Source organism: Anser cygnoides, chromosome 5 (genome assembly GCF_040182565.1).
Source record: "Anser cygnoides isolate HZ-2024a breed goose chromosome 5, Taihu_goose_T2T_genome, whole genome shotgun sequence".
NCBI classification, from domain to species: Eukaryota; Metazoa; Chordata; class Aves; order Anseriformes; family Anatidae; genus Anser; species Anser cygnoides.
The window spans coordinates 42791463-42804844 of NC_089877.1; the positions used below are offsets into that span (position 1 = coordinate 42791463).

A 13382-nucleotide genomic window follows, 5' to 3' on the forward strand; every position below is an offset into this window, starting at 1 on the left:
CCCATGGATGTATCTCATCAGGTCCCATGGATTTTTGCACCTTCAGGATCCTTAGATGGTCTTGAACCCGATTTTCTCCTAGACTGGGCAGTTCATCATTCTTCCAGTCCCTGCCTTTGCCTTCTGGGGCCCGGGCCATGTGCTGGAGCTCTTGTCGGCAAAGACTTAGGCAAAATAGTCATTATGTACCTCAGCCTTCTTCATGTCACGGTGACTAGTTATGTGGGCATTAGCAAGTGGAAGACCCAAGGCAGCTCTTACAGCAACTATTGAACTGATGCATTATGCTGATTTTTTTTTTTTTTTGGAGGGGCAGCTGGGATGACGAGAATGAGCCTAACTGGTATTTGAAGTACAGTTGAAGAGGACACGGGGCCAGGAATAGCCCATGCTGTTTGTGACAGCCTTCCTCGTTTTGCCATCTAGGGATGCTCCTCTTTCCCATCTGACTTTCCCTCTTCCTGTGTATCTCCCAGTGGGACAGAAAGGGGTCTGGAGGTCTGTTTTGCTTGGTGCCTCCAGACATAATGGAGACTTGACACATAGTGAAATGTCTCCTTGTTTTTTGGGATACTTCTCCACAGCCTACTTCTTGCCTAAATTACAAGATTTAGGCAGCCTTATTTCTGAGCCTGAGTGGCTGGAAGAGTCCTAGTCCAGCAGGAATTTGTTAGTCTGATTTACACTGAAATTGAAAAATAGATTTAAATTAAAAAAAAAAAAAAAAAGTAACACTGAGCTAAAAACCAAATGTTCTTGCAAAGGGCCCAAGGAGCAGCAGCTGGGGGGAAACTTTCCAGAGCGACACGAGACTGCCAGTAATGGCGGAGGGGGCAGACGGGCTTCCCAGCGCTGCCACCAGTTGTCTTCTGCCGCCTGAGCTCACCCTGCTCCTCCACACAGTGCCCCTCCTTCGGTAGCCTGGCTTCCTAATTAGCACTGGCTCCGCTGGGATATTTACCTTTTCTGTGCTGGATTCCTGTGGTTTCCAAAGAATTCAGGTGTTTGCTGCGAGCCAAGGAATTCACATTACCTCACAGCCTGTGCTTAGGCCAGAGCCTGCTGCAGCAGCCCAGTCCCCCCTTGCAGTAACCCCTGCCTGGCAGGCCTCTGCTTCTTAGGGAATGCAACTTATTTCTGTGTGGACACCTGGGATCAAACAGCAGCCACTTCAGTAGACATCAGCTCGCCCAGGAGCTAAGGAGCAGTGTGTTTCACTACGCATCCCCACTGGACTTTGCAGCGGTGGATAGTGCAGTCAGTCAGGAGGGGTTCTGCTGTTTCCTTTCTTTTATTGAGATGAACAGGGCTTGAATCACCAAGGGGAAAGATTGATCTACCTATGTACATATGGTTTTCTTAATATAGAAACTTACCTATGCAGGCACCAGTTATCTCCTTTTAGACTGGGTTTTTTACCTTGAATTTGCTGGTGTAAAACTGAGTAGTTGGACCTCAGGCTGTTACTGTCTATAACACAGTAGTGTGTGTATGATGTATATTTATTTATATGAATAAAGCATACACAAATATATGTAATATATAAAATTTATATTACCACATATGTACATACGTATCTTTATATGCTTATATATAAAGTGATTATATATACTAAAATATGTGTTGATATATGTAAGTGTAATAAATATATATATAAGAAACTAGAAACTGTGGGAAATAGTAGAAGTTCACAAAATCACAGAGTAGTTAAGGTTGGAAGGGACCTCTGGAAGTCATCTAGTCCAAATCTCCTGCTTAAGTAGGGCCACTCAGAGCTGGCTGCCCCGAACCATGCCCAGGTGCCCTTGAGTATCTCCATGGACAGAGAGTCCACAACCGCTCTAGACAACCTGTGTCTGTCCATAGCCTGCTAGGGGCAGTGCATATGATGGAAACTCAAAGTCGTTATGAAAAGATTTAAACAAACAAACAAAAAAACAGAAAACCACAACAACACACACAAAAAAATGCCACAACAAAAAACAACACCACCCAAGTGTTTTTCTTTCCCTGCAGGCATCTGGTAGAATTGCTCCCGAATCTTGTTCTTTAATAGTAAAACTGCATGAATAATTTTATCTACCTTTGGTTAGAGGACATTCGGCCATAGTAGATATATCACCAAAAGTCCTTTTTGAGTTTTGTAATTCCCCTACAAGCTTTGGCTTCTATTCCTAAGCTTCTGCTAACTGACATATCAGATGCTGGAAAAATAAAAAAATCTATATTGACAACAGGGGAGAGTGTGATGGTCCCTACATACTCCTGTATTTATTTTTTGACCTGTACTGCAAGGCAACTCCCAGGTGACATTTTGGAATCCAGACCTTGATACTGTTTAAACTGGAAGCATCTGTAGTTCTCTTCTACCAGTTCTAGTCTGTTGAACAGTTACCTCAGGGCATCTTGTTTCTTTTAGTCCTGACTTTAGCAGCAGCTCATGACAACCATAAAGAGAAATGAGTGGTGCAAATAACTTTCTATGTGGTCTTAGTTCCCTGAACAAAGTGGCAGCCAGTAGACTAACAGGGAAGCCAAAGACTAATGCATGAGGAGCAGCGGGGAGGGAAGAGGGATTGAGAAAAGTGACTCCAAGCAAAAAATGTGAGGAGCGTGCTTATAGAAATGCTACGTTAGTTATTTCCAGGACATTTAGGCAGGAACCCTATGTGCAGTCATGGAAAAGACTATCGTAATGTGTGCTTTTTCTGTAGCACTTGTTTGAGAGAAAAGGGATTAACTATTCTTTCCTTCTTCCCACTCTAAGGTCTTTTCTCTTCTCTTCTTCCTTTTCCCAGGCCCTGGTTAGATGTCTCAAATAAGCATTCCAGAGCTGCCAAGTTTTATGCAAAACCATGTAACATCTTATGTAAATATTTAATGATCCAGTTTACGTATTTGCAAAATGACTTTCATATGATAAACTTCACCTTGTGGTCAGTTTGTTTCCCAAAGTAGCACTGGGAGTAAGGCAAAGAGCAGCGGGTGACCTCTTGGGTAGCGAATGTGTGACAGTAAAAGGGTAGGTTATGTTAAAGCAATGTAAGGGTGTGGGTTAGGGGCAAATCAAAATCTGGGGTGGTATGGTGGATTTGGGGATTTCTCGAGATAAGTGCAGGCTCTATGATGTGTTTTGTAGTTTACCAGGTCAAGAGGCAGAAGTGCTTCACGTCATTTGTAGAGTAGGTGGCCTATTGATGGTGGTCTAACAAGGTGGGGAGAGAGGACAGTAGTCTCTCTATTGAAAAGTGACTTTTAACAGGGGAAGTGTAACACAACAGGGAGGCAGAGGGCTGGGATGCCTCTGGGTGACTTACTGTTAGTCTAGAGGCTGTGGGTCCTTCTGGAGTTTGAAGGAATTAGCAAGAAATTCTCCTTTGAATTTTCTGTTCCTGGTGGCTAGGCTACCTGCTGCCACTCCTGCCATCCAACTGCTTGCTTTTTGTTGCTCTTCCTCCCTCTGTGATCCAACAGAAAGTGCAGCCAGAGGGAAGGCAAATTTATTCTTGTTGAAGGTGAGCTCTGTTGCAGAGTGCAGTTGCTGGTTAAAGGGACCTAGTTTTTGCCTTTGGCTCAAGCTGGATGTGCCTTTGTGACTTTCAGCTGAGATGTAGGCAGGTGTGTCACAACTGCTGAATGTATGAGTGCCACTTCCTCTTCTAGGTTTTAAATTCAGAAATAAAGGGCATCTAACACTGTCCTGAGGAAAGAGAAGCTGCAGTGAAAGGGATGGAGGCTGCTGGGGCTGTTCACAATCTGATCGCTGCTACTTCTGCCTGGGAGGCTGTACCGCTGGCAGTAGTTTGAGTGGAAACTGAAGAGTGCACAGTCAACCTCAGTTTCATCTTCCTTGTTTCCAGGTGTATTTTTGAGATAGAAGCTCGACCGGAATTCTTATATCTAGGAGCTTTTGGAATCTAATCTCCTATATCATGCTAGTAGGTGTCCTTAATTTTGTTTAAAAAAAGGGGGTGGAGAGAGGGTTGGTTGTTAGTTTTTTTTAGAAGCCTTACATGAAAATTGTAAGAACTCAAAGCAGTGTGAGTTTAGTGGTTGAACTGTTCATGTCACACCAACTTAACTACCAGCAATACACAACAATATCAAGTGCGTTGGGTTTCCGTGTTGCAAAGCATTCTGTGTAGTCCATAGCTTGGACAGGGCCGGTTCAGAGCAGGGAAAATAAGAGTTGGTTGAGACAGAGCAAGAAGGTGGTGTTAGTGAACACAAGATGGCATTTCTGAAGATTTTCACTTGGTAAAATAGTTTCCGTTGGCTGAAGATTTGCCTCCCCGTTCGGACAGGCTGGCCTGTAATTTAGGAGTACTCTTGGATTCCTGGCTGATTGCAGGCTCCCACATAGCAGCATCCACGAGTAATACTTTGGCTAGGAAACGGTCTTATCCTGGCGGATGATGACCTGGCCTCAGTTATTTGTGCCTTCATCACTATTTGGCTGGACTATAGCAATATGAGATACCTGGGCATGAAGCCTTTAGTGCTTAGGAAAATAGCTTGTACAGAAAGTTGCAGCGTGTGCTCATGGTAAATTGTGTAACAGGGAAAACATCAGGTTTGCCCTTTGTTTTCTGTGCCACCTTCCCATATAGCTTTTAAACTGTTCTTAGGATCTTGGCCCTTTTTGTTGATAAATGTTCTATGCTTCGGATCGATTAAAGGTTACTTACGCTTTTTAATGATGTGGCCAGGAACTTGATAATCCTTTAAAAGACTGAAAGAGTTATCATGACTTTGTTATGATCTCAGAAGAATTTACTAGGTGATCTTACAAACATTGAACTTTTCCTACTTTCCAGTCATAGCCTGTTGCCATGACCTTATTGTATGTAAAAATAATTTCTACATTTTTGTTGAAGCAAGGCATTCTGTAGTGTGCAAGTCTCATGTTTCCTGGAGAGACCAAGTGCGGCAGGTGAATAGCTTTTTGACTGCAATGGAAGGAAGGTGCTGTGATGTATGGTATGAAAAGCTGTGGAACCAGAGAGTACTAAAGGTAATCATAACCGGTATTTCAGTGATAATGACACTCTTCCATTGCAAGCAAGTGCTAACACAATATAAGGGATGTAGGCTATTGCCAGCATCGTACCTATGTTCCATTGCCATTCTAACATCCAGAGAGTATTGATAGGGGCTGAAGAAATAACTTGGGTTTTCCATTTGTAATTTGCAGATTTGTACTTTGGATAAGGCTAGTAAGGCTATCAGAGCAGCTCTGGAAGAATGTATTAAGTTGACCTTTGATTCTGTTGTTTAAAGCTTGGAGTCTTTCTGATAGCAGACTTGAGTCACTTAACATTTTGGGTTTTTTTGCTGCATTACTGAACTGAACCATGATTATGCCTTAAAATGACAGCATCCTACTAGGAGAGAGAGAATTTTATGTATTGAGAGCTCTTGAACACACTGGAATCCCTTCTGAATAATCAATCCTATGGAAATGTAAATCCTATAGTAGCCTTATCGTTCTTAGGGCATGGAGTTCAGTTTGAAAGTTAAAAGAACTACTATTTAGAAGTATCATTTATATCTGCCAGGGGTTGATAGTCTCATATTTCTGATTATGTGCATAATTAGCAACAAGAACAACCAAAATTAAATTGATGAGTGTGGTGAACCTAATTGTTCTCCTCTTCAAACTATTGAGGGAGCCTTGACTTTCTGATACAGCTTGCTCCTTATGCTCAGTGTCCTCTAGAATCTGGTTAAAAGCATATTATCAACTAAATGCTTACAGTATGCTGCTAATAAGTGATTGTTAAGGTGGAGATTAAGTCATAATTAAGAACGAAATACGTGATGGAGCTGTTGTCATTGCTTTCAAAGCAAAGAGCTAAATCCAGGAAACTTGCAGTTAAACTGAAAAGAAATGCAAATATTTTAAGCTGTGGAAATATTTGGAAAGGGGACTCAAACTTCCAAACTCCTTTCTGTTGCCAACTGCTCTAACTTCATGTATAGTTAAAGCTCAGAAAAATCTGGTGCAAGATCATGTTCACTTTTTTAACCTCGGCACTCAGTTACATCATGGAGGTTTTTTTCCTGCTCCCACCTGTGTATTTATTTTTAATTTTAATTTGATGTGGATTTGCTGGTATTGTTCCTGTGGGGAGAGAGATTTCTCAAAATGGCTACCAAACGAGGGCATTAGTGGCTTCAGTTTCACTGAGAAATGGGATATTTGGCAGTTCTTTCTAAAGGAGGATTTTTTTTGTGTGTGTGTGTGTGTAACTTGTTGGATGTCCTTGTATAGTCCAGCATCTTCTGAATTGTAGAAAATAAGGGAAGGATGAAGAGAGATGACTTTAATAAAGTGATGGGGGTTGTGTTTTTATTTTGTGTATGCCAGGTTCATTGCACAGCTGGATTCTCTGGATTTCCCTCCCTCCTTCTGTCATGTATTTTTCTTGATTGCTGTCTCCTTTTTCCTGCTTTGAGGGTTCATCAAATTTACTCTTCTTGTGAATGATCCTACGTTGACATCTTAACCTACTGTGGTATAGGAGAATGGTCAGAGTGAAGAAGCCGGATTTGTTTTTGGTTGGCTTTTTTCTTCCCACTAGAGCATGTCTGCTGTTACAAGCTGTGGTGGCTAGCAATGGCTCACACTGGTATTTCTGCAAATCAGATGACATGGATTCTGTGCTTGATCTTTTGTTTTACGTATTGTTCCCCAAAATCTGAGGTGTAAAATATATCTTGAAAAGAAAACTGATTACATGCAGAATAACAATGATTACCTTGCAGTCAACTTGAAGTCAGGTCCTTGTCTTGTAGGATTTTGCAAATATGGCCACAAATAGTATTATCCTCTGCTTAATGCTTGCTTTTTTAAGATGATTTTGTGGCCTCCTCCTAAAATGGAGTCACTACTCTGTGTCCTGACTGTGCATCCTAACACCTTCCTTTGTCACATGCAGAAGAGGGTGCACCTGTATCTGATTGAAGTTAATTGGCAGCCTTCTCTACTTACTCAAGTGGCTGTTCAGTCAGATCCATGAACTGATCTGACTTGCCTGTGTCTACTCAATTTGTGGAGCAGACCAAGGAGAGTGGCCCGAACATGGAAGTGTCATCATTTTTAAGATGAGCTTTCAGCTGCAGTGTGTCCTTACACTGACAAAGGCTGATCATACAACTCCATGTTTAGAACGTAACTTTTGCACAAGATACAATTTTAAACACTTTAAACAGGTGTGGCTATCGGAAGAAACAGTCCTGCACTCTTCCTGGCTGCTGTTCCCCTTTTCCTGTTGACCTTTTCCTTTCCTGACACAGGTATGTGATCGGTTCCCTTCTGGCTATATAATATGAACTATATATAACAGAGGGGTAGCATGTGCAACTGTACTAGCAGTTGGATGTGGAAAGGTTTTTTCTTTCCCCCAGAAACTTGTTATTTCAGCATTCTTTTAACCTCTTCCTAAGGAGGTATGTTTTTGATAAGATTATTGTTTACATTGCTTCAATGCAATTTTTTGCCTTATTCCTGTGCTCATTCAGGGGCTCGTGCTGTCCATTGTATTCTGCTACCACAAACATTTCTGTACCTGTGCAAAAAACTGATTTGATTCGTTAAACAGCTGAGCACAAAAAGGCTGTTTTTAGATGGCATGTCTGCAGTGGCAGACGCTCTTCTCTCTTGTGTCAGTATTGTGCAGGTAGAATGAAGGTGGGTAGTTGAGGAAAGAATATGGATAGTTTTAAGTCTATGGGGCCACTGAAAACAATTACTTATGAAATTACAACTTTCTTTGTAGCTGTACAGTAGACAGGATCTGGGTGCTGGTCTGCCTTTTTCCTTCTTTCACGTTCTTCTATCTCACACACTGTTCCCTCTGCCTCCTTACTGCCAACATAAAAGCAAAAAAATCAAAAAAAAAATCCCTCCAACTCCTTACAAACCAAAATCTGGGCTATTTTTCAGTTGGATCAGTTCTTTGATTCATTTCAATGCAAACATCTTTGATGGCAATTTATGGCTTAGGGAGTGTTGATGGAGCACTAGGTTGCAGTACAGCTAATTAACACCTTTTAATCAGAAATTCACCGCTGATGTTGCCATAATAAACAGTCTAATTTAACTGTGGCATTGTTGGCTGTAACAGGGTTCAAACAGAGACTAGGTGAGCTTGTAGCAGTGGCTTGCTCCTGATTGCTCTCTTCCCTGCAGTCCCTTTGTCCTTTCCTCCTATACGAGTTAGATGACATCTTTGTGATACAGAAGGGTTGCACTGTCCCTGAGAATGACAACGCCCTGGAGCAGATGCTGTCTCATTGGACAAATTGGTCTGGCCTGCAGGTTCTGCCTGTTTTCCTGAATGCTTCTTGAGAAGGGATTGACGGCTGTAGGCTGTACAGTTGTCAGCGATAGAAATCTGTTCCCACAGCCAGCCTTTCCTAAGGCATCTGCGGAGTACACAAGGACTGAACTGTGCTTGTAAAAGACTTCGGGGAATATTGACTGTGGTACGCATATGTAGCAAGACAGCTCTATATGTGGGTGCTTTTCCAAGCACCAGTGGATCTTACATATTCATGGTAGGTCCTATTGTGAAATTGAAGGGCCTGTGACACTGTCAAAAACTTAAATGGCCTGTCTAGCCAGAATGCCTGAGGACCATAAATCTAAGCAGTCAGGAAAAAAATGTGCCTAATGTGAAGTGTATACTGTTAGGCCACAGAAACTCCAAGAGAACAAATGGAGCCCCCTGCTTTAAAACACTGAAAAGAGACTAAATGTGTCAGAGTGTGGCCCTGAACTGTATTTGTGTGAGAAGTGGTTGCATTTGAAGTCGCGTTCCATGCATCCTTTCCCTAGCTGTTGCAGTCAAACAGTCCATGTAGTAGGTCATATTTAGCAAGGATGTCGCTCATTCCAGAAACACTATAAATCTTTATCCCTCTTTACAGGTTTGCAACTGTGAGGTATGACCAGGCATCCAAGAACATTAAAAACCAGTTTATGCATCTGACCAACTACAGTGTCAACAAGAAGAGTGGAGATTACGTCAGGTACTTGGCTGGAAAGTGGAACTTCGTCTCTAGAGGCTGGGTTAATTTACCTAACTTGGTCTGAAGTTGGTACCAGCCCCCAGGGGTAAGACTTGTAAAAGATAAGACTTGGTGTAAACTTGCTTCTTTTGCTTCTTTTAGCTGTGATGATCCTGAAGTAGAGGATTATGGAAACAAGTGGAGCATGAGTGCAATGCTGAGGTACTTAAAACAGGAGGGGAGAGACACTGCAGGTCAGTAGAGATCATGTTGTTTTATTCCTTTATTGGATTTAATCATCCCACTAGTGTGAATCCTAAGAAGTCAGGGAAGAGTCACAGTGAGTCCCATTTAGCATCAGAGCAGGGTGGAGGGAAGCATTGTTCCTTACAGCGTACTCTCTAGAGCTGTGCAATTATTCTCTATCCTCAGAGATGAGTCCTATCCCCAGAGATAAGGCCTATCCCCTTCCCTTTTGCAAATAATATTCTGAATTTTTCTTGGGGTGTGTTTCTTAATATTTTTACCTACATTTCCCGTTTCTTAAGGTCATCCCATTCCTTCTAAAAGCTTCCCTCCCTCTACTGCTCCCATGGCCTGTTCAGTCCGATGAGTGACCAACCTCTGGAGAACTGTGCCAGTTTGAATGACTCTTGGATGTGGTGTCATCTTTCCATGGCTCAGGTTTTTGCTGAGTGTTTTCATTTCAGTCTGTGTTTCATACAAAATTGCTCCCTCTTCCCCACCTTTGCCAGGTCTGCTGGGAGTAAATGCATATGCAGAGCAGAATCCAGGTATATCCTTTAAGGGATAAATTACCTGTGATACTGAGCTGTCAGTTACACTACTGATAGCAGCTGAGCCCATCCTGCAATTGTTGCCAGGGAACACATAAATGACGGAGGAAGGGGTTTGAATCTGGCTTTCAGGTGGAAGTAGACATTTTCCCCATCATGTGTATGCATGGCTGGCCAATTACTTGTACCATACGTTTTTAGTCAGCTCTGTAGATATAGCTATTAATATTGATAAATCCTGTTCCCTTACCCCTCAAGTATAAGACGTGCGCTCATAGGTAAACTGCTGAGCAATGCAAGGAGGTTGCCCTGTAACTGTCTGTCACAAGGCTTCTTGCACCTTTCTCTGATGCATCTGGTTCTGGTCATATGGAGGCAGAATGCTGGCTGGAAAGTGCTGGCCCCGTCTGACTGGCGAGTTTTTTGTGCTCTGGGATGTTTATGTGCACTTAGACGTTCCCATGTTGTGTTGCTTCCACTTAGTCTTCCTCTGGCACAGAAGTTCACATCTGAATTTGCTTGCATGATCCTTTGTAATTATTCAGGCCCCTGCATGTCATCAGCTGAACATGAAAAATAGTAATTGTATGCCTAAATCGAACTCTCTAGTTAAGTGGTTTGTACTAGATGTTCTCTGGGACAGGGATTACCAAAGGTTTGCGTGGGTTTGCTGAGGTTTTGGTGTGTTTGCTTGTGTTGCCTTTGAGGGGTGGGAGAGGCTGCGCTATCATCCTTACTAATTTTTCAGACTATGGCTCCAGTGTTTACTCACTCCCTCTTCCTCTCACTTTTCTATTGCTTGTCCTTGAAAACAGAAGCTAAGTGTGTTGTTCTTTCTATTGCATGACTCATCCCAAGCCCAGTGTGGGATCCAGGTCTATATCTAATGTGCATCTTTTCTTGCCTTTTGCTGCACGTCTCAGCTTCTTGTTCCTGAGCTCTGTTTAGGGGTTTATACAGGAGCCAGAGAGAGCTTCCTTACTGAAAATGGAGATTGTCTGTAGGTCAGCAGGACAGGAAGATACCGCCGATTACATCACTGATCATATCATTTTGAAATAATTTGTAAATCATGGTTTGGGAACAGCTGCTTTAGAGGAAGGTGCAACATCACAGAACAGTTATATCATGGAAGTCCACAAGAAAAAAAAATTGTACTTCAGTGGCTGTGGCTTATACCCTGTAGTTTAAGGGCTCACCTCACTAGCACGCTCTTGTTTAATCCTTCCTAATACTCTGAGTGGGTGGTGATCAAACTCCAGCTGACTTGTGCTGATGTGCTTGCCACATGTTTCTGCTTACTTGCACTGTACTTATTTTCTTATCATACTCATTTGTGAGCACTTTTGCAGTAGGATATTTATGCATGTACATGTTCCTGCTTGCATGGATTTCCAAACAAACATTGCTTTATCATCCATAGGCTCTCATGTGCTTTGATTCACAAAGGTATCTGTCCATATACATATACTCATGCTTTTCTAGATATTGTGTGCTGCTTCACAATCTACTTTTTTTTTTCCCCCCACCCTCCCCTCCTTGCAGCACTGATGGCCAATGTGGAAGACCTGATTATCAAGACTGTAGTTTCTGCTGAACTGGCCATTGCTACAGCTTGTAAGACTTTTCTTTCACATCGTGGCAGCTGCTTTGGTAAGGAACTAGGGACGTGTTTGTTGACTGGCTCTTGAGTTCTGTTTGAAACTTCCATCTTTCCAGTGCTACAGGGAGACTTGCATTTCCTATTGCAAGGAAGCCTGATTCTGTGTTTTTCTCAGTATAGGCTTCTGAGGTTGGAGGATGTTGAATCACAATTGCCCCTGTGCCAGCATCATTCATTAGAGTCCTGTGCTAGAAAAGGGGATGATGAAAAGGGACTTGAAAGGGAACTGGAGAAGTGCTGGAAGGTTGAAGTAACTGACCCACTAGTGTCCTCGCAAAGGTTGGCTGTGGATAATGAAATATCCCTTCAGAGCATTTCATACTGTGGGCAAGATGGCTCAATGTAGTTCTGAATTAGAGCCCTATGTGAGTCTGAGGGTTAAGGAAGAAATGTGTTATGCAGTTCCTGGAATGACAGTGGTGGTAATGCCTCTTGGGCTTGTACTTGTGTGACAGAACCGCATGGCGGCGTCAAAGCTTATTTCTGGCAGAAGCTGGATGCAGAGCTATGTGCTGGCAAAGGGATTTGAGAACTCGCTGGCAGCAGATGCTGGGAAGGGGTCCAGAAAGCAGCGGCTGGTACAAGAGTGTGCCTTCTCCTGCTTTCCAGTGGCTGCTTCCCAACCTTCCCTAAAGAGGCCTCCTCCTGCTCTTAGCTGCCCTCCGCTCACGTGGAAGCACGGACAAGGGAGGAGTCTTGGGGCAGGGGAAAAGAGTCTAGAATGTGTTTCGGTCATTGCTTAAACCAAAGACCAAGCTTTGCTTAGGCTATTCCGTGTTTGGGTGTTGGGACTTCTGTTTAAACTAGCTGTGACAGGTAAATCAATTTGTGTGGTCTTTGCGTTGCACTTGGATGTTTATAGCCGTACGGCCTGCTACACTGACATGACTGCTGTCCTCTTTGGAGTCCCTGGGCTGATGAGTCATGGTCAAGTACCAAGGAGGGCCCATGGCTGATCAGTTACCTGCCAAATCAGCTACCTCTCAGTCCTTAGCTTCTCCTCAGTGACTCTGCCTTTGTTCGAAGTTGGAGAACTGTAGTGTACATGGGGGCTTGAGTTAGATGAGCTCTTTAGTGAAGTAATAGTTTAGCAGCTACTCCAGAAATATCAACAACTGGATTAAAAACAAAAACAAAAAAAGTCCCTCTTAACTGCCTCTTTTTTTCATCCTCCCATTTTCCTCTCTGTTGTGTCTCTAGATTCCACTGAGCTGCGTATGTGGAAACTAATGTTCCTCATGTACTTTCTGCTGGGCCTGGCTCTGAGGTTATCCCACTTCCTGCTGCCTCCCCAGGGCTGCACTAACCACCCTCTCAGATGCTCCCCCACAAATAAACTGTTTTGTTCCATTTGTTTCAGTGTAAACATAAATTAAGAGCTTCCCAGGAAAGAGAGCTTAAGCAGGAGCCATACTGCTTCCCTAGGGAGCCTGAGGCATTCCCAGAGCTCTGTGCTTTTTGCCACCTTCCCCCACAATGAAGTGGTGGTTCTTATCCCAAGGTTTTGAACTGCCCTTGTCATGCAGGATGGCTCCTTCTTCATCCCTTTGTCCTGTTCTGATGCCACTTTTAACCCTGTTGCAAAACAATAAAGAAGGCAATTTTTCTAGTCAAAATGGCTGAGTTCATAGCTGTTAACATGAGGAAGAAAACTGGGAATGAAGATTTGAAGGCAGCATGCAGAGGCTCCTAGGAGCCTTTTTCTTCATTCTAGGCTGTGAACAATGAAGCTGCACGTGTGTCCTGAGAGAGATTGATCACTTACAGAATATCTCAGACTTCTGAAACATGTTTCTGAGGTTCAGATACAGAAGTAGCTTTTATTTGAAAAGGTTATAGAAAAACATGAGTAACTTAATGTGTGTTCTGTTGTAGTCTTTATCATGCTGTTGTGGGAGATAGGACTA

At 42.9% G+C, this 13382-nt stretch overlaps 1 protein-coding gene across 5 annotated transcripts in view; it reads left to right on the plus strand.

Annotated features, from left to right (window-relative positions):
* The window catches only part of TTLL5 (tubulin tyrosine ligase like 5), a 136749-nt gene that overhangs the window by 13209 nt on the left and 110158 nt on the right, over positions 1–13382 (plus strand). For 4 of the 5 annotated variants that reach the window (XM_048059944.2, XM_048059945.2, XM_048059940.2 and 1 more), the window contains 3 exons: positions 8935–9036; positions 9178–9269; positions 11358–11465. In XM_048059944.2, the coding sequence (XP_047915901.2) occupies positions 8935–9036; positions 9178–9269; positions 11358–11465 (302 nt within the window). The remainder of the gene's footprint in view (positions 1–8934; positions 9037–9177; positions 9270–11357; positions 11466–13382) is intronic. The other variant, XM_048059942.2, reaches the window with a different exon arrangement.